General features: G+C 54.9%; 2 protein-coding genes across 12 annotated transcripts in view; one reads left to right on the forward strand and one right to left on the reverse strand.

The window, feature by feature from the left end:
• Positions 1–9,939, forward strand: part of Ptp4a3 (protein tyrosine phosphatase 4A3) — a 38,352-nt gene extending 28,413 nt beyond the window's left edge. For all 3 annotated transcript variants that reach the window (XM_010639213.3, XM_010639214.3, XM_010639211.3), the window contains 5 exons: positions 2,690–3,607; positions 5,289–5,381; positions 7,148–7,278; positions 7,972–8,046; positions 9,719–9,939. In XM_010639213.3, the coding sequence (XP_010637515.1) occupies positions 3,503–3,607; positions 5,289–5,381; positions 7,148–7,278; positions 7,972–8,046; positions 9,719–9,836 (522 nt within the window). In that variant the 5' untranslated portion in view covers positions 2,690–3,502 and the 3' untranslated portion in view covers positions 9,837–9,939. The remainder of the gene's footprint in view (positions 1–2,689; positions 3,608–5,288; positions 5,382–7,147; positions 7,279–7,971; positions 8,047–9,718) is intronic.
• A 2,483-nt stretch (positions 9,940–12,422) lies between these two features.
• LOC104872859 (maestro heat-like repeat family member 5) overlaps positions 12,423–26,754 on the reverse strand; it is a 66,072-nt gene continuing 51,740 nt past the window's right edge. For 6 of the 9 annotated variants that reach the window (XM_033760894.1, XM_033760897.1, XM_033760896.1 and 3 more), the window contains 11 exons: positions 24,906–25,065; positions 23,739–23,923; positions 18,721–18,858; positions 18,108–18,222; positions 17,380–17,523; positions 14,739–14,915; positions 14,068–14,223; positions 13,473–13,595; positions 13,237–13,336; positions 13,005–13,079; positions 12,423–12,654 (listed from right to left, as the gene is read on the reverse strand). In XM_033760894.1, the coding sequence (XP_033616785.1) occupies positions 12,554–12,654; positions 13,005–13,079; positions 13,237–13,336; positions 13,473–13,595; positions 14,068–14,223; positions 14,739–14,915; positions 17,380–17,523; positions 18,108–18,222; positions 18,721–18,858; positions 23,739–23,923; positions 24,906–25,065 (1,474 nt within the window). In that variant the 3' untranslated portion in view covers positions 12,423–12,553. Of the gene's footprint in view, positions 12,655–13,004; positions 13,080–13,236; positions 13,337–13,472; positions 13,596–14,067; positions 14,224–14,738; positions 14,916–17,070; positions 17,280–17,379; positions 17,524–18,107; positions 18,223–18,714; positions 18,859–23,738; positions 23,924–24,905; positions 25,066–26,754 lie in introns of those variants that run through there. The other 3 variants (XM_033760893.1, XM_019209803.1, XM_019209802.1) reach the window with 3 other exon arrangements.

Raw genomic sequence — 26,754 nt, forward strand, 5'->3', positions numbered from 1 at the left:
CCCCCGCCCCGCCCCGGGGTGGTGGCACCCTGGTGATCGGGTGGGAAGCCTCGCTATTGCCTGGGAGCCAGCGAGTGCCTCACCACACCCGTGAACCCCAGGTCCTCTGGGCCTCCCAGCTCCGGATCCCGACCTTGCCTCTCCTAGGAAGCCACAGAGCCCAAGCCTCCACCTCCTCCAGGATCAGAGGGTCCCATGTTTGGAAGGACGACTTCCTTTCTGGCAAACTCCTTAACTAGCTGTACCTCCCTGAACCTCACTCTCCTTGTCTTCCCGCTGGGATTCACTGTTCTTGCTGCCTAGACTTGAGGTTGAGAAAACCCACTTAGGGCACGCCTGGTCTGGCGAAGGACCAGAGAATGTCCTTCTGTGTCTCCCTGGCCTGTTTCCTCATCTGGCAAACGGACCAAGATGGGCCTCCCTTAAAGGGTATTGAAAAGGAGCGTTTCTGCAAAAAGCACAGGGCTGGGGCACTGTCCAGAGGAGGCTGGGCCAGGATCGCAGGAAGGGGCGGGCCAGAGGGAAGGAGGAGCTTGAGCCCAGTCCTTGGCCTGGGAGGTGGGCATGGTGGCTGGGCTAGCAGAGGGAAGCAAGCAGCCTAGGCTTGGGCCACAGGGAACGCTCACTGCCCGGGGGTGGGGCTGGGGCAGCCCAGAGTTACTGGGATTGAGGATGGCAGGTGGGGACCAGGTCTTGGGTCAGCCCTGCCTGGGGTGGGTGCAGATGGCAGCAGCCTGGCTTCTCCCTCTGGAGCTGGAGTCCCTTTAGTCCTTCATCTTTGGGCTTCTTGGTGACCTCACCTAGGAGGTGGGTGTCAGAGAGAGGGCTCTTCCCTAGTGGTCAGCCATAGGTAGGGTTGGGCCACGTGGGAGTGCCTGGGGTCGGAGGCTGGCACATCCTGCTTTGCTGTCCTGGGGTGGGGCCCCAGACTGCAGAGGCAAGTGTGTGTGGGAGGGTGGCAAAACACCAGCCCTGCTGGTCCAACCTGGATCTGGTGTAGCCCAGGCTCTGATCTTTGGTACTGACCCAGCCCAGTCTACCCCAGGGCCTTGCAGGCCTCTGGCAACTTTGGGCCATACGAGAGCAGTATGGGGTGACTCAGGCCCACTCTGCCTGGGAGACACTGTCCTCTGGTACTGGGTGGCAGAGCAGGCCATGTGCTGTATATAACCTGGAGTTACCAGGTCCCCAGCCCCTGTGGGTGAAGGGGTCAGCCTCTCAGCAGAGGCTCAGGAGTCCTGTGGTGGCCTTGGGCCTTTTCCCATCTTTGCTTTTGTAAACATGAATGTGGCTCCTGTGTTTGTGAGTGCGAGTGAGTTAGCTCATGCTAGTCCCAGGAGGTCCCAGGTGTTTGTGCACTATTAGCACCGGGGGCTTTCCTCACCTCGTCAGGGCCATCGCACTAAGTGGGCACAGGTTGGGGGACCTGAGTGGCTAAACCAGAGACAAGACTCCTTTTTACTTTTTCCCTTATTGGATGGTCCCCCTTTGGGGGTGGAGGCTAGGATGTGGATGCAACCCCTACCCTGAGCCCGGGAGCACTGAGCCTGCCTTGGTATGGAGGGCGGGCTGAAGAGCCTGTACTTCCCTGTATAGCTGGAGCTAGGACACTGAAGCCTGTGCCTATGGCCCAAGACCAGCAGTGGTGCCTCAGAATCCATGGTCCCACCATGACCCTTCCTCACCCTGACTGTGGCTCTGGAGGCCCATCTGTTTTGTGGGCAGCTAGAGAAAGGGCTGCTGGGGCAGGGACAGAAATAAGTGGAGATAGGCAGGGAAAGGATGGAGGACTCTGCCAGGCGAGGTCCTGTGAGGGGTCTTTGGGTAGAGTAGGCAGGGGTGTGGACACACAGGAGCTATGGGAAATGGGGCTTGGGCTGAATACATGGCTAGAGGGGTCTGTTAACTATTGAGTAACAGTGAAGAGACCCTGGAAGCATCCCTTGTGTTCCTTCGTTGTGCAGATGGGGAAACGGAGGACCAGAGAGGCCAGTGATGTGCCCAAGGTCCCCTCTGTGGGTAGGGGGAGACCTGGGGCTCCTGGGGACCTTTGGAGCCGTTTAATCCAGAGAAGGAGAGAAGCAAAGGTGGAGGTGCTCTGCTGACTTTATGACCCCAAGCAGCCAGTGAGCATCCTTCCTCAGGGCACTGTCATGTTTAGACTTTACTCCAGGCCAGCTGTGCTGTCACCACCCTGGCATGTGCCTGGCAGCTGGTCCTCTTTGAGTTCCTAAAGGGCAAGGCAGCTTGTTTTCCTCCCTGCTTGGTCAGTCTGTGAGTAATCAGGAGCAGGGACCGAGGCCAGGATGGGGAAGATGCAATAGCTACCAGCTGAGTGTCTTCATACTGTGTCCTGAGCAATTCTCCCTAAGGGTGGGCTGTCCAGAGTGATCTGGGCCATTCCTCAGTGGCGAAAAAGCCCAAGGAAAAGCAACCATCCTGAGTGTATATGTGTAGAGACAGGCTTGGGGGCAAGTAGACATGGAGTCTGCTTGTTGGGGTTCACCATGATGGAGGGGGCGTGTATATGGCATCCTTCTCTTCCTGTGTTCCTCCTTACCCCATCCTAGTGATTGTGCTTGGCTGTCCTTTCTTCTTAAGGTCCTGAGTTGGCCCCGTCCATCTTTGGGTTTTCACATAGGGAAACTGAGGCAGAAGGCGGGCCATTCATTTCTTTCTCCTCCCCCAGATGTTGCCTGTGGAGAACCAGCCTGCAATTGATGGAGTGGCCCTTGTGGGCCACCTCTGAGCACTGCCGCGCCCAGCATCGCCCCTGAGCCTGCCTCCGAGAAATACTTGTGCCTCCGGGCCCTCACCACCGCCCTTGCCTGCTGATGGCCTCTGCTGCCAGGGTGGTCAGCCCTGCTGACTGAGCCCCCCTCACCCCTCTAGGACCTGCCATACCCCAATGGGGTAATGTGACCAAGGGCCTGTGTATTGGAGACTTCCTGCCTGCCACTACTGTGACCTCCGCCCCAGGGCTGCCAGAATTGGTTCCATTCAAGTTCAGTCTTCCTCTGGACCTTGGGGGTTTGGAGCCTACCTTGGAGCAAAGGGGTTTGTTGCTCAATGCCGAGAGGGTGTCCCCAGCAAAGGACCCACCCTGGACACTGTGTGGTGGCCACATTCACTTTGGCATTTTTAAATGTTCTTTGGTGATTTTTTAGGTGTTTGTTGTCCCCTTTATCCTCAGCCAGCTCTGAGAAACAGGAGTTTGGAATTGCCCATTTTACTTTGGGGGACTGTTTTGCTCCTCTTTTGAGGGGAGGAGTTGGGTTTTCTTTTTTAATTATCCAAACATTGGGCAGCTTCCTTTCCCTTTCCCAAGTATTTGTACAATATTGGTTCAGGGTGTGGGTGTGGGTTTTTTAAAAATCCTTTCTCTCAGACACGTACAAGGATCTTGCTCTACTTGGTTTTCTGAGGCTGGTGGGGGCTTCTCTGGCTGCAATCTGGCCCTCTCTGCAGCCCACTGCTGACCTGCCCTCTGCCTTCCTGAGGCATGGCGCGAATGAACCGCCCTGCCCCGGTGGAGGTGAGCTACCGCAACATGCGCTTTCTTATCACACACAACCCCACTGATGCCACTCTTAGCGCCTTCATGGAGGTGAGTGGGGCTGGGTGGGTGTCGGGCGAGGTACCTGGGAACCCTGGCGAGCAATTATAGGCCTGAGCTGGCGAGGGAATTTATAGCTGTCTTTTTCTGGTCCTCTATGGAGCTGAGCTCAGGCACCTGTGACGGGGTCCTGGATAGGGCACACGGAGATGTTTGGGGGGCTTGGGAGTGGGGAGTCTCAGGGTGCAGTAGGTTCCCTGGGGCCAGTGTATGAGCAGTGGAACTTGAGGTTGTGTGAATCCAGGCTGGTGGGGAGGTGAGGACTCTGTGTGATAGGATGATGCCTAGGCTAGAACTGAAGTTGGCCACAGGAAGGAGTGACCACTGACCCCTGAAAAGGCTGGAGGAAAAGATGCCTGCTTTCTGAGACCCCCACACTTGTGACCAAGTGTATTTGCAGAGTCTGTGCTGGAACCAGACTGGAGCTGTCAGCTCCTACTAGAGTTGTCAGTGTGTTTGTAGGCCCAGAGTGTTTGCAGAGCCAGTAGCTGTGTATTTGCCAATTACAGAGCCCATTACTACATGAGGCATTTTGCAGACCCATCTCTCAGCCCTTCCATCCCGGACACGAGATGAGTTATCACAGGCTTGTGTCATAGTCAAATGGGGATGTGGATGTGAGGGCATGGGGGACCCATATAGAGGAAGCCCAGACCCTGACACTGAGCCTAGTGCCCTGGGGAGGGCAGCTGTCCCCGCTCATACCTTGACCCTTGAGATAGCAGCAGGGCCTGGGGAAGGACTGGTAAGTGAAGCCCTATGGGGTTGGGGCTCAGGGTGAACCAGGATAAGGGCTCAGTGTGTGACCAGGATGAGGGCTCAGTGCAGGACCTGGTTTATGGCCTGGAGTAGGATGAGGAACAGAGCCCAGAGTGTGACCAGGGCTCAGTGTGTGAGCAGTATCAGGGAAGGCTCAGCCTGTGACTAGGATCAGGGCTCAGTCCTGAGTAGAATGGCAGCTTCCTCCCCTGAAGGTACAGAAGGATTTGTGGTATCCCTGTGACCTCAGAGGTAAGCACCCCCTCCTACTCCCTGTATTCTCAGAATAGTTGGATCCTGGCTTCTCTGTCTGGTGTCCCCATTGCATGACCAGCAGGGCCCCGTGATCCCTTACCACTCTCAGAATATCTGCTGGGAGCAGGTAGGGTGGTGCTGGCCCTGCCTATGTCCTGGGTATAAATACCCCTAGTCTGGCTGTGAGCTTGATGACCTTTTGGCTGGGCAACACGGAGTTTCCCCCACTGATATGTGGGGCCTGCCCCTCAGAGATCCATTCATGCACCCCAGGCAGGAAGGGGCCCTGCTCACTGGGAGACCAGAGCCTTTGTCTAGTAACCAAAGTAAGAGTTGGGACCTGAGTACTGCAGAGGCTAGAGGTGACGTGCAGTGGGCAGTCGCAGCTGAGTGTGGACTATGGTGAATGAATGTAGATGGGGACGTCTGCCTCTCTTTAGGTAACTGAGGAATAGGCACCTGAGACATCAGGCTGGACCATCTGCTGGTCACCAGGCCTGAGTCCACACTGTTTGCTGTGGGGGATACAGTCTGTCCTGGAGAGTGGTCTGAGGGGGATGCAATCTCACCTTGGATCTGAGGGCACTCAGCCATGTCCTGGCCAGGGATATGGTCCTGAGTCCCCAGCCCAGCCTGTTCCCTCTTCACACCCTGCCAGGACCTGAAGAAGTATGGGGCCACCACAGTGGTGCGCGTGTGCGAGGTGACCTACGACAAGGCCCCACTGGAGAAGGACGGCATCACTGTTGTGGTAAGGGGGCACAGGGGACATGGTGGCTGCCCCAGGGCAGGGCTTGGAAGATGGGTGGATATTTCTTGCCAAGAGGCTGGCACATGGACCTCTCTGGTGTCATTGGGGGCCTGGGCCACAGGTGTGTGGGCACCTGGGGGAGGCCAGAGTTTGGGACCTGTGACCAAGAGAAAGTCACCCCTCCTGAATCCCTTTTCTCAGTCTTGGACCATGAAGCAGAGGTTGGGTTGGTTGAAGCCGTAGCTCCTGTGCTTGGATCCTCCTATGTGTTGGTGCAGGGGTTGTCTGTGTCACACAAGGTGTCTCCAGATCTCAGCCATACAGCAGCCTGCAGCCCCTTATATGGTTTCATCTCTGGGAAAGCAAGGTGTGGGGTCCATCATGACCTGAGGCCGCAATGCCAGTGACATGAGGATCCCCTGAGGAGTGGTGCTCACATAAAGATGTGGCCTCACCTACCAAGTGTGCTTGCCGTGGGGATGACCTGAGCCCCACCGCCTGCCCACTGGCGGAGCATGGCCTTCCCAGGGCCTTCTCAGCCTCTTCCCACCTCTTGTCTGGGGCTGTCTCTGGGCAGCAGGGGTCTGGAGAGGTCTTCTGTGGGGCTGTTTCCTGACTCCCAAGGCCCTGGGGACCCTGTTTAGGTGGAGGATGGGGCAGCTCTATGGCCATATGCTGTGGGTTAGGCCACAATATTTGGAGCCCCAGAGCCAGCCCTGTGGGGCCCCCTAGCCCCTGGCACATGGGCTCCGTGCCCCAGGCAGCCTGGTATGGGGTTCTTTGTATCCTCTTTGTCCACAGCTGTTACTATGTGTGGCAGCCATTGCCTGGCAGTTGGAGTAAGGGAGAAGAGTCTGCTTTGTCACATAGCCTAGGCTAAATCCCACCATTGTCCCTTTCCATCTGTGGGACCCTATAGGCCACTCAGCTTCTGGGTTCTCACCTGAAAGTGTAGGCGCTTGGAAGGATTCGAGGCAAAGGCACACAGCACATCTTGGCACAGGGCACTTCAGCAGCCTCTCTTCCCCTTCTCCAGTAGCAGGAGGGATTGGGGTTAGATTTAAGGCAACCCCCATGGGCCCATGTGGGTCGACCCCAGTAGCAAGCAGTGCCTATCCTGGAGTAGTCCCTTGGGCCTATGTACCTGCCTCACCAATATGTGAATGTCTTGTCCCCCTGCTGTGCACCCTGGGCTTGCCCACCTCCAATGGGGACTGGCGTCATCTTCCCGGGGTGCTGGGGGTACAGTGGGGAGCAAAGAAAAAATTCCAAAATGAAAGTAATCCCTGGGTCCAGCTGGTGTGCAGAGTCCAGCTCCCAGAAACATGGCCTCACCTGCAGCCCTCTCTTCACTCGTTGTGGTACCTGGGCTGTGTGGCAGCCTGGGGGCTGAGGGTACAGCAGATATGAGGTGGCAGGCTTGTGTGTTACTGCAGGGAATGGGTTATCTCAAGCCAGCCACTGGCATTCAGGTGGGAGGGACTGCTCCTTGGGCTGAGGGAGGAGGGCAGAGGACCCTTGGGGCTCCCCAGGAGCTTGTACTCAGAGAAGATGGGGTGATTGAGGGAGGCACCCTGGTGAGCAAAGCTGAAGTAGGTGGGACCAGGGAGCTGGGCGTTCACAGCGAGGTGCCCATGGCCCAGCCAGCTTTCTTGCCAGCTCCTGGCATTCTCTGCTCTTCCCAGTGCTGCTGTCCTCATCCTGGGTCCCAGGGTAGCCACTCCAGGCCCTACAAGTCAGGGTCCTCACGGGTGTTTCACCTATAGGACTGGCCATTTGATGATGGGGCACCCCCACCCAGCAAAGTGGTGGAAGACTGGCTGAGCCTGCTGAAGGCCAAGTTCTGTGATGATCCTGGCAGCTGCGTGGCTGTGCACTGTGTGGCAGGTCTGGGACGGTGAGTGGAGCGGAGTGGAGGTGGGGGTGGGAGTGGGGGTGGAGTAGGGCTCTAGTCTTTGGGTGCTGCTGGTGTTGGGAGCTCTCTTAGAGCTTGGGGTCCTGACTGTCTCACTTTCTAACTTGGGCCACATCCACATGATCATCCTTGAGGCCTGATGCCCCAAGTCCTCTGATGGCCTGGTGGGGCTGACCTGACTCCCTGCTGCACTGGTTGCTGCCCTGTGCTCCTCCCCTGGCACAAGGGTGCCCCTGTGAGCTCGGCCTGCTCAGAGCAGGATCAGCAGCCTGGATCTGGTTGAAAGGATCTGGCAGTGGAGCCCCCCATTTTGGAGGCAGCAGCAGCTGATTGGGGTTCACAGCCAGCCTGTACTAAGCTCTTACCCCAGGACAGATTGAAGCTAAGCCCTTTGTTTGTGTGCTTTAGATTATCCATCCCTGACACATTTTAGTACGAGGCACAAAGAGACAGTCCAAACCCTCTGAGGTTGCACAGGAGGGACAGGAGAGTCAGGATCTGGACCCAGGAAACTGGTCTGGACTCCAAGTCTGTGGCCTTCACAGGAGAGCTTAGGGAACTGGGATGGGTCTGGCCCCTGTGAACACTTATATCCTGCATCTTCAGTAGGTAGCCTGTCAGGGGAGGGCCAGGGTACAGAGGCTTAGATTATCCAGCCCTACTCTCTGTTTGCAGGGCTCCAGTCCTGGTGGCGCTGGCCCTCATTGAGAGTGGTATGAAGTATGAAGATGCCATCCAGTTCATCCGGCAGTGAGTGACCTGCTGAGTGGGAAAGTGCTTGGGGGTCTGGGCTGACACCCTGGCCTCTTCATACACTCCTCTGTGGTGGTGCAGTGACCTCCAACAACCCACCCCACCCCTACCACAGGTCTCTCTGCTTGTGTGGTTCCTTCAGCCTGCGGCTACCTGAGCCAGCAGGGCTGGATGAGCCTTGAGCCATCCCTGGACAGTTGGGAGCTGGAAGCCAGCAGCAACAGGAGTGTAGGATGGCTGTGCTCTACCTCTGCAGCTGGGGCCTGCTGGCCAGGGCATCCTTCCTGCCCTGGCAGATAGCATCTGCTTAAGACAGCTGGGCTGGAAGCCAGCAGCAACAGGAGTGTAGGATGGCTGTGCTCTACCTCTGCAGCTGGGGCCTGTTGGCCAGGGCATCCCTCCTGCCCTGGCAGATAGCATCTGCTTAATGCCACTGGTGTCTTTCGTTATTTTTCTCATTTTTGAGACAAAATACCTGACACCTAGTGTTAAAGGAGGAAAGGTTTATTTCAGCTCAGATTGTAGAGGTTTTAGTCATAGCCTGCTGGCCTAAGGTAAGGTGGCATGGCAGTGGGACATCACAGAGGAGAAATAGTTCATGGTGTGGAGAAATAGTTCATGGTGTGGTAGGCAAAAGGCAGCAGCCAGCAGCAGCAGCCTGCCTTCTGTCTTTTAGCCCATTCAGACAGTAGTAAGCCTTTTGGGTGGTGCCACCCATACCTAGGGTGAGGCATCTATCTTCAGTAAATCCAGCCAGCCACACCCAGAACTATGCTAATTCCAGTCAGTGGACTAATTTAGTACCACATACTTTAGATCCAGCCAGTTCTGAACAGCTCTACCTATGAGTGCACAAGGCTTTGGGGGGACATCTAGATATAAGCCATAACACCTGGTAATTCTGCCATGTGCAGAGGACCCTGGATACAATCCAGCCTCTCAGTGGGAAGCAGGAGCCTCAGAACCTCCCAGTTATGCCCAGGGACGCCAGCACCAGGCTCTGGTTACCCTTTAGCCTCTTGTCACTGGCTTGGCCCCTCCTTATCCTCTTTGGAGGTTTCTACCTTCTAGTCACTTTGTGGCCTGCCTGGGGAGGGCTCCCATTTACCTACTCAGTCAGGCAGGGAAAGCAGTGGCTGACCCTGCCCCTCCCACCCCCCATGTCTGTGTGAGCATGTGTGTGTGTATGCACGTTTGACGTACATGCTCTTGGTGCGTACGCTTTTGTGTTGCCCTGAAATATAGCCTTTGCCAGGGCTCAGCCATCTTCTTCCCAAGGCATGTTTGTCATGTATACTGAGGGGGCCTGAGCAACACACACAGTGGCATACAACCCACATACACTTTCGAGCACATGCCCATGCTGGGACACACACGCTCAGATGCATGGGCACACGTGTGTACATACCAGTACACACATGGGTACACTGCAGGCTCTGGGGCGTAGTCCTGAGCAGGACTGGCTGCACTGAGTCAGTTGGGCTTTGGTGCCCCCCATCCCACCTCCTGGCTTTGCTTGTAGGTTCTACAGCCCAAAGCTATGCCAGGCAGGGCAGGAAGAGTTCTATAGGCCATGAGGACCAGCCCTATGTGCCCTGTGTGTGTGGTGGGATGTGCAAGTGGCCAGGCCAGAGCCTGGGCAATCTTCTGACTGACCCCATCTCCCCAGGAAGCGTCGTGGTGCCATTAACAGCAAGCAGCTTACCTACCTGGAGAAATACCGGCCCAGACAGAGACTGCGGTTCAAAGACCCGAACACACACAAGACCAAATGCTGCATCATGTAGCTCAGGTGTTGGCCAGGCTTGGGGCCTGTGGTGGTTCGCCCTCCCTTGTCCTGGCTGACCTTCATCGGCCTGTCTTCCTGTGCCTCGGTGCCCCTGTGTCCCAGGAGTCAGGCAGCCATGTGTTCCATGTCTTGGCCTCGTGTGCCCCTCTCCTGCTCACAGTGTCTCTCTGAGACTGGTCAGCCCCATCTCTGGACCTCTTGCCAGTGACCTCCAACAACCCCACCCCTACCACAGGTCTCCTCTCTGACCTGGGCATGGTGGTCGGTATATTTTTAACCACTGGGCCCAGCCCCTTGGTGGCGGCCCCTTACCCTGCCCTGTTCTTGGCACCTTAAATTATTGGATCGTGGAGCAGTCAAATGCTCTGGATACTCAAAGGCAATAAAATGATAACCATGGTTGTGTGTGGAGAGTGAGTGCAGGGCCAGGTGGGAGTGGATTGTGGCCTTGAGATCTGGGAGGCCACTGCCAGGAGCCTGAAGCCTGTGATCCCCATATGTTGGGGTTCCAGGTTGCTCATGTGGCTCCCTCTGGTGGCCATTCTGGGACTCTGCACTCCGATTTGGGTCTGCAACCCTGATAGAATGAGTTGCTGGTTGCAGTTTGGGAGGCTGTCATCAGTGTTGCTCTTGGAGGCATGGTGGGTATATGTGGCAATTTTGGGACCTTGGGTTTGCAAAGCAGGGAAGGCTCCCTATTCTACTTCTAGGAGGGCCTGCATCTTAGCCTCTAAGGTCCATGGAAGGGGCTCAGCAAGGGGTGGTGTGAACTTCAGGTAGAGGCCACCCATGGCTTAGGGCAGGGTGGGGGGCAGGCACCTGCTGTCTGTCTGGGGAGGGAGCCGAGATGGGTGTGAGCTGGGGGGATCTGAAGTGGAGAGGCTGCCTACGGGCCTGGCTCACACTGCCATCTGCTTCTGGGTATAGGTTCCTGATCGGGGGTCACCTGCCTGCAGAGGAAAGGGGTACAGGAGGGTGGGAATGCCACTGGGAGCATGGGCCCAGGGCTGGCCTGGCTGACTGTGTAACAAGGCTAGGAGTGCTCTCTGCCCCAAGACCCTTAGGCATTTGACACCCACCTGGGTATGCCACTCACAGGCCTTGGATGACCCTCTTAGCCGGGTCTCTAGGCCAAGTTCCCTAGTTTTCTAGGCTGGCACTTGAGTCACAGAAAGGAGTCCAGATCACCTTCCATCTGCATCTGCCACCCAGCCTTTGGCCATTCTCTCCTCAGGGCCCCACCTGGCCTGTGTTCCCTCCTCCCCCTCTACACCTACTCTGGGATAGGACCCCAGGGCAGCTGCGGGGGACTCACCTGTCCCCCCATCACTGTTTCTGCCCTTCCCAGGAAGGCAATTGTGTGTAGAGTGCACGGTAAGCCAGAAGCTTATTTCACCAAAGGCGGGTGCCCACCACCCGGGCCTGGGCCTGTCTACCTATACTCTTGATAAAGACACTGCATTGGGGGAAGTAGGCCCTACCTCCCCATCTCCCAGCCTGCTCCACCAGGCCTAGCATTGAACTACTATTCAGGTAGTTGCTCTCACAGAGCTGCTACAGCAAACCAAATTCCTAGAGCCTGCCTGTCCCCAGTACTCGGCCAGCAGTCTCCAGCCTCATTTCTAGATGAGGGACAGACTCACAGCCTGGGAGCTTGTCCAGTCAGTGTTGGCTCCAGGAACCCACTGGGGAGTCCCAAGTTTTGCTAAGTGAGACTCTAGAAGGGAAGAGGCACTATAGGGGGCCTGGGTGGCTTGAGGGCAGTCAGTGGGGCAGCTAGCAAGCTCACCTCAAGGAGACTGCTACCCTGCTGAGACAGCTCTGCCACCTACCAGGCTAGATCTGAGCCACTGTCACCAGCCAGGGCCAAAGCACAGGAGGACTCCATTGCGGGTACCCATGAGGTCAGGGTGCAGGTAAGATATGTGAAAAGGCAAAACTACCTGAAAGTCCCCCAGGTAGCTCCACTTCTGGAGAGGACCGAGAAGAGACTGGGTGTGGTTCAGCTGGCCTGGGCTCCTGGCTGGAGGTCTGCCAGGTCTATCAGTGCTTAGTCTCCTCTCCTGGAGCACACCCATGGACTCACCTATATCCGTGGCACATTTGGGGATGGTTGCTGTAGTTTTTTCAATCCACCCTCGAGCATGCCCTGTTGCAAGATGTGCAGTCTCGGGGGTTGGGGAAGATGGGCTGGGATCCTGCTGGGGAGGTGTGGTGCTGGGTCTCAGGAGGGCAGAGGCCTGCCCACTGGGCCTGGGGGTTCTGATTGGATGGAGAGAGGCTGGGTTGGGAGTCCGTCCCCACCATCAGTCCCTCAGCCACTGCCAGACTCCAGTCTGGAGATGGACTGAAGGCCACAGGCACCTTGGCCAGTGGCTCCATTCAGCTGTGACTGCCCAGCACTTGAGCTCAGGTCACATGAAGTGGACACAACTTCTGGGAATGGAGGAACTGCCTCTATCACAGACTTCTCAGTGTCCCTGTCCCCCACATCCCCTTTGTCCTCCCTGCCAGTGTCTCCTGAGGTTTGGCTTGACTACAGTGGAGGGGCCCACAGGATGGAAGATGGGTAGCAGAGCCAATGTAACACTTCTTTGTTGAATCTAGACCTTTCTTTCAAGTGGAAAAGTTATGCAATGAAGCTTTGTGTGCCAGGTGGGCGTTAGAGGGAGGGGTGGTGGGGGCAGGAAGAGAGGCTGGGAAGACAGCCGGAAGTCACTTCTGGGATCTGGGTGACACCTTCTGAAAGAATAAGAGCTGCCTGGTGGCAAATTCCTGGATGCTGGGCGCTGGGTCTTTTTTGAGATCTTCAAAAGCTTCAGGAGAGAATGGTTAAGTCAGAGGTGACCCTGGCCTGGGAGCAGCCCCCTCATTCCAGCTGGCTGAGGTCCCGGAGGCTTCCTTTCCCCACTCTCGAGGCAGCTGTGGGGCCCTTGTTTTGTGGAAGCCAGAGTGAGCTGACCCACCCTCTGGTCCCCGACTGAGGCTGGGGGGGTGGAATGGGCAACACGAAGAGGTGGGCCTTGGCCTGAGCAGAGCCTGTCCTTTTGCTGCCTAGGGCTTGGAGGGCTAGAAGAGCCCTACTCCTAGGGGCCTCAGTCTTGCCATCTTTGAAATGATGTAGGATGTGGAGAAGGGCTTGGGGGCTGTGGGCAGGGCTACTTACCATGGAGTAGCAGGTCCATGTCCCTGTTGCTCAGCATCTGGGACATGGCCTGGGGGAAGTAGCAGATGGTGTAACCTGTGCAAAATGGGGTGCAGCTGACCAGTCTACTCCTGCTCCTCCTCAGCCCCAAGCCCCCTCACCCACCCATTTTCCTCTTGCTGGTGGGTGGGATCAGGTTGGGTGTAGGTCAGGGAGGCCTGGGGTCTCCAAGCCTGACACTCCCTCTACCCACCTATGAAGAGTATTGCCCAGGTCATCATGTGGTGGCAGCTGTGCAGGTACTTGAGGGCCTGTGCCAGGTGGATGCTGAACTCTTCCTGGCTGCGGGTCATCTGGCGAGGGAACAGCCACCTGTCACTGCCTGGGGCAAGGCCTGGAGGGACCACTGGTCTCCAGCCATGCCCCCTCCAAAGCCCTCAGAGAAAACAGGGTATGGCCCGCCTGGCCTTACCACACCCTGATGCTCACCAGGCAGGTCCAGAGGAAGTGGCGGGCACTGAGGCTGTGCTCCCAGGCCAGGGTGCAGAAGAGGATGTGCCGCTGCTGCCAGCGTAGCAGGACGGCACAGCGATAGAAGGCAAATTTGGCCTGCTGTGGGGAGAGCCACAGGAGGGTCACTCACAGCCTAGTGTGAGCATCTATGTTGCACTCCGGGAACCACGGCTCAGGTAAGCATCTGAGGTGGCCTGCTGTGCTCGCGTTCGGGGGACACCTCCCTCCCCGCCTGAGTGCCTGTGTGCAGCTCTTCTCAGGAACAGTTGAGAATGATGCAGGGAGGGTTCCGAATTCCAGCAAGTGCAGGGAGTGGCTGAACCCTACCTGTGCTTGGTATGAGGAACTGTTAGTTGAAGAAACAGCAGACAGTCTGGCTCATAAAACAGCACAGTCCTGCCTCTGTGAGTGTGTGTGTGTGTGTGTGTGTGTGTGTGTGCGCGCGCGCGCCTTGGGGGAGGGGCTGTGGTCTGACGCTGGCCCGTGGAGCCCTTAGTCTACCATCTGTCTGCTCAGCCTCCCCGGCCAAGGTGAAGCCCTGTCAGCCTTCCTTGCTGCAGTGGGCACTCACTGTGACGACAGCTGGGCATTGGTCCTTCAGGTGCAGGAGCAGGGGCACCATGCTCTGGTGCACCTGGGTTTGAAGGTCGCTGAGCTTCCCACCTGCCATCGTGTCCACCAGGTCCCCGAATAGTGCCATGGCTGCTGCTCGGATCTGGTCCCGTTCCTGTAAGGCAGGTCTCAGAGGGGGCCCAGACCCCAGCCTGCTGGGTCCTTTCTGCAGGATTCTTTGGCCAGGCTTGGGTCTCCCAGTACAGAGCCAAGCCTACCCCTCAGGCAAGACTCTAGGACAAGGCCAGACCTTCCCTCTCAAACAAGGTTCCCAGGCTATCTCCCAGGTCAAACTCAAAGACATAAAATAATTCTCTTTCATAGCCACAGTATGAAACTGTGACGAATGCAGCTTAGGGGAGGGTTTAGCCCCGCTATTTTCCAGTAGAGGAAAAGTAGTTCCTCTAAATGAGATCTCATGTCAGTCATAAGGGTAAAAGATTTGTGAGGCAGTTGTAGGTTCTGAGATTGAGGGTCAGAGATTGGATTTGGCGGTGTTCAGCCATGAGAAAGACCCGAGCGCCACCTGGTGGACACTCAGCCAACCCGGTCCACCTGCTTGAAGTTAAGGTCAGCTGTAGCTGGGAGTTAAAGAGGGAGCACCCCAGCCCGCCTTGTCCCCGGGCCTACGTCATCGAAGAAAATGTGGACATTGATGGCGACATTGAGGCTCTGGGCGCCTGCGCCCTGCATGCCCAGTTGGTGCAGCACTTCTGACATGGTGTTCATGATGCCCACGACCACCGGCTCACTCTTCTGGAAGAAGCCTTCAAGGAAGTGCGGCAGCTGCGCACGGAGCAGGCTTTCCTGCAGGCAGTGGGGCAGTGGGTGGCGGGCCGGGACCTGCTCCTCTGGCCCCCCCCATGCCTTCAGTGCGCCCACATCCCTGACCAACTCTGGCCCTCCTGCTCCCACCCTGTGGCTGTGGCTCCCAGTGACTCAAGAACTGTAGATGCCGCTCATCTCCACCCACCAGCATGTGTGGCCTTGGACAGGGCTCCACTGTGGTGGCCACCCGGGGATCTTGGGTTAAAGGACAGATATGGATGCACAGAGCCCTCTGTACTGCTTGGATCCCAGCTCCTTCCTACTCATGGGCCCAGAACACCCCTGCCTTCACCCTGTTTCTGGGCTTGCTCTGGGTTAGATGGGGTCTGAGTCTGGACCAGAGAAAGGCTGGTCATGTTGTACACACTGAAGTCACTAACTGGGATTTTGTATGCACTGGGCCGTAGCTCCAGGCCTTTTGTGTTGCAAGTTACTGTTATGTTCCATTTTTACACTTTTTGCTTTAAGCATTCTTTTCAAATTTATTTCCAGCCAGTTCTGTCTGCCCCATTTGTTTGCGCTGCATTTTTGAATTCTCAGGTGCATTGTCAGAAAGCAGCATGGATTTTCCTGCCATTGGCCCCTTGTCAATGACTTGTGTGAAAACCAAGGTGGGTTTTTTAAAAAATAACTTTTAAATAAGTTTGAAGCACATTTTGTTGGCTTCCTAAGCTCTGTTTCACTTAAAAATATTAAGTTCATTTTCACCAAGTGATTCATATGACAGCATTGTACACTTGTGTGTGCCTATGAGGGAGCTAGCATGCCAGGACAGGGTTCCAGGTATGGGCAGGACCAGTATAAGGGAATCCTAGTGGGAAGGGCCAGAAAAGAGGCCAAACATGCACAATAAGGTATATATCTCCTCTGCTTGGGCAGGGTGGTCTGCTTCATCCTATCTTGGTCAGCCCATTCTGTCCCTGCCTCATTAGTCTTCCTTGCCAGTCGTTCATAGGTCTACCTGTTCCCTCTGGCCCACACCTCACTTGGGCTGGGTGGGAACTATATCCCCTTCCTCATACTGAGCCCTCCCGGTGTAGCAGGGGCCTTGCCTGCCTTCCTCATTCCTCACACAGCCCCAGTCAATGCAGGGCACGGAGGAGGCACATTGAAACTCCCTCTGATCACCTCTCTGGGAGAACAGCTGGAGAAAATGAGAGATAACGAATGAATGATTGGGTGAATGAATATAAAAAGATTGAACAAGTGAACTAATGAAAGAATGAGTCAGATAAAGGGCTCCAAGAACAAACATATGGGTGTGTGGGTGAAATGCCTGGATGGGTGGATGGATGAATGGGTGGGTGGGTGAATTTATGGTTAGATGGGTGAGTGGTTGCATGATGGATGGATGGATGGATGGATTGGAGAGTGGGTAGACAGATGAGCAAGTGCTCTCTAGTCACCATTCCCCATTGTGAAGCTCCCATGAGTCACATGCAATGCATAGAGCTTTGGTGATCTAACAGAGATCTCCCCCTAACCATGTAGAGACTTATGAGTTGAACAGGATTGGAGTGAACTAGGGTGATGGTTAAATGCTTTTGGAACGTCTTTGGAAACTGTCCCTCTGTGGCCTTCCCCATGACCTCATTTTCTCCTACAGGCCCTGAACTTCTATCGGTATGTTCACAGCAGCCTTTTCCAACTGCAGCATTCTAGGATCATAACACAGACCCCAGTGTGGATGAAGGGGAGTGAAGACCTTAACCTTCCCAACCAGCTGAGAACATCTTTGTCCAGCTCGCTGGACCCATGCAGGGCGTTAGCATAAAAGATACTGCTGCTGTTTGTGACAGCCAGTGGCTCAAGGGCTGATCGTGGCTCAAGGGCTATCTGTGCCGCAGCACTGGACTCTGCAGCTCCCATTCCACTCCCGTTTTATGGACACTGGCACTGAGACCCTAGGGCTGAAAAATTGCCAGCCAGAAAGTTCTGGAGTAGGGACTGGCCTGGATCTTGGCCCTAACCACACATTGTGCCTCAGAAACCCATAGAACAGAGGATCAGAAATTCTGTGGCCTGAGGACCTCCCAAGTCAGCTTGAAGGCTGTCCACTAGCTGTTCCTTTTATTTTAATTAATTAATTAATTAATTAATTTTTTCCACTAGCTGTTCTTTATCAGATGTGGGTTGCTATGGTAACGGGGCAGCATTGGTTGGAATGGAGAAGATATGGGGAACCCATCCACCAGGTTCTCCAAGGAAGTTTTCTCTGGCCAGGCTTGGGGAGCTTCCTGAGTGGGCACCTGAGCTGTGCAGTAGACTCGTCTCCTCCTGGTAGAGAAGAGACACTGGTGCTGGGGAAGGTACGCTGCCACTCCTCCTACAGCCTGTCCCTGTCTGCAGATGAGGAGAGGTGGTCTGAAGGGATAGAGCCTAAGGGAAGGGAGCCAGGGTCCCCACCCAGTGGGCTGAGGCTGTGGTGCCCACCAGCCCTCACCTTCTCTGGGTGGAAGAGGATGTTTCCGAGAGCCTGCAGGCTGGACACACGCACTTCTGGGCTGGGGTCACAGAGAACTTTCGCCAGCACCGTCCTGGCAGCCTGGGTAGGAAGGACCTCCAGCAGGGCAGGGCTGTAGAGGAACTGGGAATGGGGCATGTAGATCCAGTTTGGCATCCTCTCTGGACGTCTGGGTCTGTGTTGTGGGGCTCAGGACCCAGGGTCAGGATGGGGCTGGGGGGGGCTGGCACTGTGGGTAACCAGTACCCTTTAATGTACCTCTGGGAAAGTGGAGGCCCAGGGAGGAGAAAGGCCTTGCCTGAGGCTACACAGCATAGCTAGTGTCAATTTGCACCAACGCTGTCTTGTGGGGCATAGGGGGACAAGCGCACAAGTGGCTCAGACTCTCCTGCTGGTAGGGTGGGAGCTGACAGTAGGCTTTCATGGGTTAAAGGCCTCAGGTTACCTGTCATTCATCATAGAAAGGACCCCTCCCCCACTTCAGTTTGGCCCAAAGCCCACAGCTGCAAAGCTGGCCACACTCTGCATCTTTCTGTGTTTTGAAGTTTTATTGTCCCAGCCAAAAACCTGGTGTCCCACTGAGGCAGGCTAAGGCTAATGTGAGCGTGTGGGTCTGCCTAAGCCTACACCCAATGTCCCTTCAGCTCATCAGGGGCCTTTGCAGGGTGTAGAGAGACAGGATCCCCAGCCCCCAGCCTTGCCCCTACCTCGTTGAAGATGAGGATGGCTACCTTCCTTTCCCTCTCCTCTTGGCTCTGCAGGCTGGGCAGCAGCTGGCCAAGCATGGCCTTAACCTTCCTGCAGTGGTTCTTCACCATGGCCCTAGGAGACAGGGCCTAGGCTGTGGTCACAGCCCACATCCACCCTCCTGCCAACACCCGAGCCAGGGACTTCTGTGGCTGGAGGTATCCCAAAGTGGGTGATCATTCTGAGGGGGTGGGGACATGGGTCTCTCTGAGCACATCCCACTCCCTTTGCCCCCAGTGCCCAGTTTGTGCCAGAGATGGGCTGAGATGGGCAAGGCTGAGAGATAACATTGACAACCTCTATCCCTTTAGGGGGTCTCCGGCCAGCTGAGGGCTGAGGGGATGCTGGCATCTACAGGTGTGCCTGTGAGCAGGGCAGCGGGCACATGCCTCTCAGTGCCCCAGGGCCTCTGTGTGCACTCTTGGGGTCCCTAGAGCCTGTTTGTGAGCAGGACCCCTTCTAGACCCAGTGGCTCTAGAAGACCAGGATTCTGTCACCGTGGCTGCTACATGCAGCTCCTGGGGTGGTGGTGGCCTGGAGCAGGTGCTCCTTCCCTGCCCCACACACTGGTACCTGGCGAGCAGGACCACACCCTGTGGGTAGGTGATGATGGAGGAGAAGCGCTCCCAGGCACCCTGCAGCTCCAGGTGGGCGAAGTCATGCCAGTGCCCTGTGGTGAACAGCAGGCTCTTCAGAGCCTCCAGTGATGTGCTATGGCCAAACAGAGGAGTGAGAGCCACCTAGGGCCACAGTGATCATTCAGGTCACCCTGCCCTTGGCAAGGAAGGGTGCACCCTCCCTTGTGGAAAGGCATGCTCTGGCTCCTGTCTTGGCTGCAGCTGTTCTCAAGGCTTCCAGGCACATGTGTGGTCCCGCCCTTTGTCATCAAAGGAATACTGAGGCCTCTAGTGTGGTGGGCTAGAGGTAGGCTGGGGTCCCAGCTCTTGGGGAGAGAGACTCGATTTTGGTTTGGTGCTCTGAGATTGCGAGCACCCCTGGAACTTCCTAGAGGGGACAGGGACCCTTTGGCTGGGCATCAGGGTGGAGCTCAGAGGACATGAGGTCCCATGGAAATTTGAGTGTCTGGGACTCTGGTGCTGCAGAGAATAGGGGAGACCAGAGTGCCTACCCATGTGTGGGTAAGGAAGAATGTACAGGCTACAGGGTGCACCTGTGTGTGGTGCCTCACCTGAGCATCTCAGGTAACAATCCCTTGTTGCCCTCCCTCACAGAGGAGGAAGCATCCCTGAGATCCCATGAGGCCTGGTCAAGGGCAGCAGAAAGAGTCAAGCCAGGTCTCTGGCTCCAGACTCTTGCAAAGATATCACTGTCACAGGTACAAGTCTGCCCCAGGCACTGATCACAGTTCCTGAACACACTGGACAGTCTGGGAATGCAAGGTAGCCCTGGCTTGCTGTCCTTTCTCCATTCCTGGCCACCTTTTGCCTGGTCACTAGGAGTATGTCACTGGGGTGTGTGATCACACCATGGAATGGGCTGTCAGCTTGGGTGGCACGTTTCTGAGCAGATTTGCAAAACCAAGTGTCAAAGGATAAAATGCCATTCTGAAAGTCCCTGATGGTGCCAATTCAAATGCCAGCTGGCTTGTCATCTCGCCCCAAGCTGTGTCATTAAAAAGAGGCAGCATTTTTCCAGGTCACTGGTCTCAGCCACAAAGTGATGATGGTTTTCGGAGACAAAGACTTAGGGAGATGGGACACTCTGTTCTCTCTGAGAGGCTCTGGAAGTTCTGATCCTGGGGCACCTTGGGCATCACGACTGCTTGTCCTTCATGACTGCACTGACCTCATAGACACAATGGCACTTCCGAGAAGGTGACTGTCAGCTGACTTGAACATTCCTGAGAGTTTCTGCCTCTGGGGGTCTCTACCACCTACAGCCGTCCCCAGCCCAGGACCCCTAGAAAATCTTGAGGATATGGATTCCTTATGCTGACTGTGGCTGGATGGTTCTTCCTTCTTCCTGGCCCCAAGGTCATGCTGTCCTTCAGCCTCTCAACATCCTGGCATCCCAGTGATGCCCACCCCATCCCCAAGCAACTCTGCTATCCCATTCCTGCCCTGGAGGGGACAAAGCCTCAATAGAGGAAGTGTCACCACATGTGTTCTCTGAGGACTGGCCAGTCACAGCCTACACTGCCCCAGCCTCACCATTTCCTCTTATTCTGGTTTTACTTTTGTTTTTAATTGTGGCAAAATGCATTTACACAATTTGCTATTCCAATAATTTTTAGGTGTACAGTTTGGCAGTATTAAGCACATTCACAGTGCTGTGTAACCATGACTGCCATTCACCTATGGCACTTTCTCAGGATCATCTCAAGCTGATGCTGACTCCAAAATTCCTGCCCCAGCCCCTGGCAGCCTCCATTCTTCTTTTTGTCCCCATGGATTTGACTCCTTTAGGAACCTTATGAGTGGAATCCTATGGCCCTTGTCCTTTTGTGACTGCCTGTTTTTACTCAGGAAGCTGTCCTCCAGCTTTGGCTCTGTTGCCTCATGCATCAGGACACCTTCCTTTTTAAGGCTGTGTAGTATCCCATTGCATGTGCAGATCACATTTTCATTACTGTTCATTTATGGTGGGTGCCTGGGCAGTTTCCATTTGTTGGCTCCTGTGTGTGGTACATACAGCTAGAATTTTCTAGGATCTGTGAGTTCCTGCTTTCATTCTTTCAGGTATAAACTCAGAGGTGGGATTAGTGGATCATAGGGTGAGTTTTAGTTTATGTTTTTTTTCCCCCTCATTGTACTGGCAATTGAACCCATGGTCTTCATGGTGAGTTTCACATCCAGCTGTTTTTTCTTTCTTATTTTGGGACAGGGTCTTGTTAAATTGCTAAAGTGTCCAGGCTCAAATGTACAACAGGCATGCGCAGGCATGCCCAGCTATTCTGCTAAGTTTTGGAAAAGTTGCCACATGCTATCTCTCACAGCAGTGGCATCCTTTTCTTTTCCCACCCACAGGCCTCCAGTTTCGCTCCATCCTTGCCAGCTCTTGTTACTTTTTGCTTTCTTTTCCATTGCAAAGGGTGAGGTTTCTCTTCTTCTTTATCACAAGCCTTTGTCCCTTTGGCTCAGGGGGGACTGGAACACTGAGGAAGCCAAGCAGGTAAGGATGAGCATGGCTTTGAAAGAGGGGATGAGGGGCCCTCAGGGGGTTGAGTCACCTCATGGATGACAGGAGGAGTGGGAAGTCCTTGTGGGTGGAGCCTGTGTCAGCAGGAGGAGGACTCAGCTGAGAATTGACCAATCCAGACTGTGTCTTCAAAGTGAGGGTCTCTGTCAGTCAGAGAAGCAGTAGCGGGGGTGGGGGTGATCAGTGTACATGGGGCAGCCCTGGCCTAAGATGCATGTGCTGGGCCCAAGGTGGCCTTGCTGAGTAGGTGGCAGGAACTTTGGAGGCCCACGACCAGTCTCACTTGCCTAATGCCTCACCTGGCTGCAGTCTGGCATCCTTCTGGGACACCCCCAGCCAGTGGGCTACTCAGTAGTGGACCCCAGACCCTCTCTTAGGCCCCTCTGTCCCCCAACACTGCCAATCCACCTGGAACATGAGTCAGGCCCTGGACCATGATACGCTGGGTGATGCCACCTACCCTTGAGGCCCAGAGAGTGACCATCAGCCTCTCCACTGCCTCTCATTGCTTGTCATCCTTCCTGATGTGGCTGCTGATTGGCCCATCTCACCCTGAGGACCCTTCAGGGTGGCTCTCACCTGGCAGTTTCTCCTTGGAGAAGGGACACACAGGTCCTTATCCCAACTCCAGGAGGGAATGGGTGCCAGGTTGAACCAACCAACCCTCTGATGGCCCTGTGGCTAAGGGATTGGTTCAGGATTGGGCATGTGACCTGAGTTGGGCCAATCGGAGCCAGGTCTGGTCCTATTGCTACTGGAGCCATGGCTGAAAGGACCTGCTCAGAGAGAGAGAGGCCAGCAGGAGAAAGCAGAGCTGAGGAAAGAAGGTCAGGTGGATATAGCTTGAGAGCTCCATCCAGCCGGGCCTAGCAGAAAGCTACTCAGGGGCTCTAAAAAACAGATGGATGTCCATGGTGCATGAGGGAGCATTAGAGAGACATACAGACATCACTAGTACAGAGAGAACTCCAAGAAAGACAAATGCTCCCAGGGTATGGGAGTGCCTGAGGTAGACAGATGGCCCTGCCCCAAAGGACCATCCACTCCTGGGGTGCAGGCAGCAAACAGAAAAGAAGGCACAGATATCAGGTGTTAGATGGACCCAGGGAGGGGATGCTGTTTAGAGTGTGGCTGGAGGGGACTGGCCAAGGTACGTGGCATGTGGGTAAGGGGAACATTGGGAGAGAAGAGGGCTGAGCAGAGACAGTCAGTTGTAGCTTCCTCCCAATCCTCTCATGTTCTGGGAGGAGAGGGTTTTATTAGGTTATTATGGAAGATTCATGCATTTTGCATGTCTGATGTGAATAAAAAAGGAACTTTATGCACACTGGAACTCAGAGACAATATGAGAAGGAGTGACTTTTTTTTTCAGTGACGTGCCTTGGGGAGAGCTGTTAAAACTGACAGATTGCATGAAGCACATCATAATACAGACAAATGAAAAGAGTTGCCCCAGCTGTTTTAAAATGGGCTTATTGGATTTCCATGACTGGATGCAGATGGAAGGCCAAGGCAGCCAGCCCTGCTGTAGCCCAAGGATGGGATGGTCCCTCCCACCCATGCCTGTCCACCCTGGTCAGGCACAGAGGGATGGGGTGGGGGCCACTAATAATGGCACAAAAATGTGTCATGGCCCCTGAAGTGCCCAAGGGGCTGGAAGGGTGTCTACCTCTTGGGAGCTGGGCGCAAGGGCAAGATGATTCCATACTTAAACTGGGTGAGGTGATGCTCACATCTAGAAGCCTTGCAAGGAGGCTAAGAAGCAAGAAGCAGTCACCAGGCACCCTGAGTTGATGAGGAAACAGGACATGTACAGAGCTGGCGGGAGAGCCATGTGACTGAGGATGTTGGGGCCCATAGTTATGGTGGGATGAATGTGTCTCCCCTAAGAAAGACATGTTAGCCAGGGATTTAGCTCAGTGGTTCTGTCGCCTGCCTTGCAAGCCCAAGGACCTGAGTTCAATCCTTGGTACCAGAAATACATGTTAGAAGTGTAACCCAGTACCTTTGAATGTGACCTTATTTGGAAATGAAGTCTTTACAGATGCAATCGAGTTAAGATGAGGCCATTAGGGTGACCCTAATGACGATTGGTGTCTTTTTAAGAAGAGAAATCTTGGGCACAGGCACAGAGGACAATGCCAGTGACAGAAGAGGCAGAGATCAGAGTCACGCAGGCCATCAAGGATTGCCTGGAGCCACCAGCAGCTGGAAGAAGTAAGGAAGGCTTCTCCCCTATGGTCTTCAGAGGAGCACTGCCTGAGGACACTTGGATTTGTGTCTTCGAGAACCTTGGGACAACACATGCCTGCTGTTTTAAGCCTCTAGGTGTGTGGTACCCTGTTCCTCAGCTGGATGAAGCTAATATCTGACTTTCTCTGGGCATTCCCGTTGGCTGGCTGGACAGAAGGTCTGAAAGGTCCTGTGCTTACCTCTGGGGGCTGGGCAGGGCTGCCTCCTGGGCCTGCTGCCCTGGTAGGGACTTGGCTTTGGGCAGGTTCAGCTCCAGGACGTAGTGTATCTGAGTGAGGAGGGCCAGAAGGAGCTGGGGGTAGGCCTCCTGCATGACCTTCTTGAACTCTTGCATGAACTGCAGCTCATGCAGCGTGTTCATGGCCTGTCAGGGGAGGAGAGAGTTAAGTTTCTAAGCCCTAGGCTCCTGCACCAGAGGTGCAGAGTGAAAGCCACATCCCATCATGCCTCTCACTCCTTGCTTAGACACTTCCAGGACTAGGCGTAACATCCAGATGACACCTTTCCCTGTGGTCAGTCCCTGCCACCTGTGCAGTATCAGGCTGGCCTGTCTGTGAGCTCACTATACCTGCTGCTCAGGTCACCTCACTGCTCAAGAGCCAGGTACCTCTGCTTTCCCTACTGTCTGCTGGGGTGCTGCTGCCAACACCCTCAAGACCTTCCCCCATGACCTAGAGCCACCTGTCTGACCTGCCTGAACTCTGCCATTGACTCTTTACCCTTAGTGATTGTCTGAAGGCCATCTGCTTGGGGTCTGGCCCTGAAGGTGCTGTGTGGTGACTGCACACAGTAGTTTAACACATTAGTATTGGGGACAAATGGCCCTTGAAGGCAGAGCCTATGACAGCAGGCCCCAGGACCCGAGGCTTGCCATGCCCAGAATGCTCTGGCTGGGGAGACAATAGTGGACAGGTATGATGAGGGATGAACAAGGGTGGGAGGGCACTTGGAATGCAGCAGGAGGCAGCTTCTAAGAGTTCTCCAGAATCCATTGCTCCCTAAAGGTTGGTGGACCCTCCCTGGAGCTTCCAAGCCCTTACCCTCTGGGTGAACTCTGCCCCAGGCCCTCTCTTTCCAAGGCTGTACTTCACAGTGAGTGCCAGGCCAGGCACACACTGAAGATCCAATCCCCTTTTTCACTTGCAGGGACATTTCTATCCTGACAGTCAGGCCTAGAACCCTGGGCTGGGAAATGGGGAGCTGGGCCTGCAGTTGGGGGTGTGAGTCCAACCTTAGGCCAGGAGATCCTTGACTTCCTGGCCAGAGCTGGGTTGCTCTTTTGTGTCCCACCTCCTGGACACTGATTGAGGGCATCCAAGAAGCCTGGGTTGGAGGGATAGACTCACAGCCAGCGAGTACAGGTAGGTCTTCTCCTTGGGATGGGCATTGCCATTGCCGGCTCTGGTGGACAAGGGACGCTCCTTCAGCCAGGCCAGCAGCACAGCCAGCACCAAGCGGCTGATAGACTTTTCAGCCCCCAGGGCCTTCCAGAGGCATAGGGCGTGGCTGTGGGCAGAGATGGGCTGTGAGGACTTCGTTGTGACCAGGATCCAGCTCTGGGGGCAATGCCCAGGGGGAGGAAGGGGCTGGCCCTGATCCATGCACAGAGTTTTGCCATTGGTGCAGTGACCTCAGGCACGTTTTGCAGATGAGGGCATATTCTGCCCTTTGAGGGCTCATGTCCCTCAGCCAGCACATTTTTGTTGAGGGGCTTCTGGCCTGCATGTTCCAGGGGACTGAGTCAGGGAAGAATCAACAAAGTCCCTTGCCTTTTGGATGAGCATGTCAGGAGAGGGCCACTCGGCCCAGGGACAGACAACTCAGGATGGTTGCACATCTACATGGTCATGGACAGAAAGGAGGCTGGTATCATGGGGTAGATGTGTGGAGAGCAGGAGAGGGCAGGAGTCATGAATTTGTTGGCCATGGCACTGGTTTTAGTGTTGTCTGTGAGATGAACTATTGGAGGGGTCTGAATAGGGAGTGTCATGACTGTGTGTGGTGATCTGTCCAAGACTCTTCCTTGGCAGCCAGGTGAGTATGGGCAGGACGGTTTGGGTGGGAGCTGCTGACTTCCTTAGACTGGGGTAGGTGGTGATGTTGGGAAGGAGTCAGAGTGATTTTAGAACTCTGCATGCCTAGGTATGCCTGGGAGGTGTGGGTTCTAGAAGATAAGGAGTGTCCTGGGGATGTCCCTATAATGAGGATGTGGCCTGAGGGTGTCCCTATAAAAGAGTGTGGCCTGGGACTCTTCCATGTGAAAGGCTGTTAGACATTCATAGGCTGTCATTTGGAACATGGGGTGTGGGGAGTTTGGGCCAGATGTGAACACTGTATGATATCAGCACTTGGGGGGCCTTTAAAGCACTCAGATAAATGTGATTCCTATGGCAATGAGTAGAGCTGATGATGAGGTATGAGGGTTACCCTGCTGTCCCAGGTCTAAGAAACTAGGGAGATGAGGAAGCTAATGAAAGAGAGGGTACAAGAATGGATAGGTGGTGTGAACCAGGAGCCTGTGCTCCTGGAGGTCAGGGGTGAAGACTCCCAGGAGGAGAGTGTTGCTGACTGATCCAGCTCTGCTGATGGGTCACGTGAAAGGGGACAGAGACTGATCATTAGACTTGGAAGTGTGAAATTTCCAGTGACCTTAATGAGAATAGTTTCATTGCCATGATAGTAGAAAAAGTCTGACTTGGGCATGTTTAAGGGATATGGAAGCCACAACCCAGCAGCAAAAAAACAATAAGCCAATTTGGAAAGGAACAAAGGGCTTAAATAGGCAATTTTCCAAAAAGACCACAAATGGCTAAGAGGCACATGGAAAGATGGTCAGCATTATCAGTCATCTGGAAGTGCAAATTGAAACTGTAACAGGTCACTTCACACCTACTAGGATGGCCACAGTCCAAGAAATGATGAAAAGCAAGTGCTGGCGAGGCTGTGGAGAAGCTTGGATGCTGCTGGTGGGGACAAAACGGGGACAAAACGGGGGTAGTAGCTGTGGAAAACCACATCATAGTTCCTCAGGAAGCAGGACACAAAACTGCTACATAGCCCAGCAACCTCATAGACAGGTTCAAACCCAAAATGATTGAAGGGACTTGAACATACCCAATTTTCCCTTGGTTTCTTCAGGGATTGGTTTCAGGAACTCTTTCAAATGTCAAAATTCAAGGATGCTCATGTCCCTTA

The sequence above is a fragment of the Fukomys damarensis genome, unplaced genomic scaffold (genome assembly GCF_012274545.1).
Source record: "Fukomys damarensis isolate Sample0158 unplaced genomic scaffold, DMR_v1.0_HiC HiC_scaffold_5, whole genome shotgun sequence".
Taxonomy (NCBI): Eukaryota; Metazoa; Chordata; class Mammalia; order Rodentia; family Bathyergidae; genus Fukomys; species Fukomys damarensis.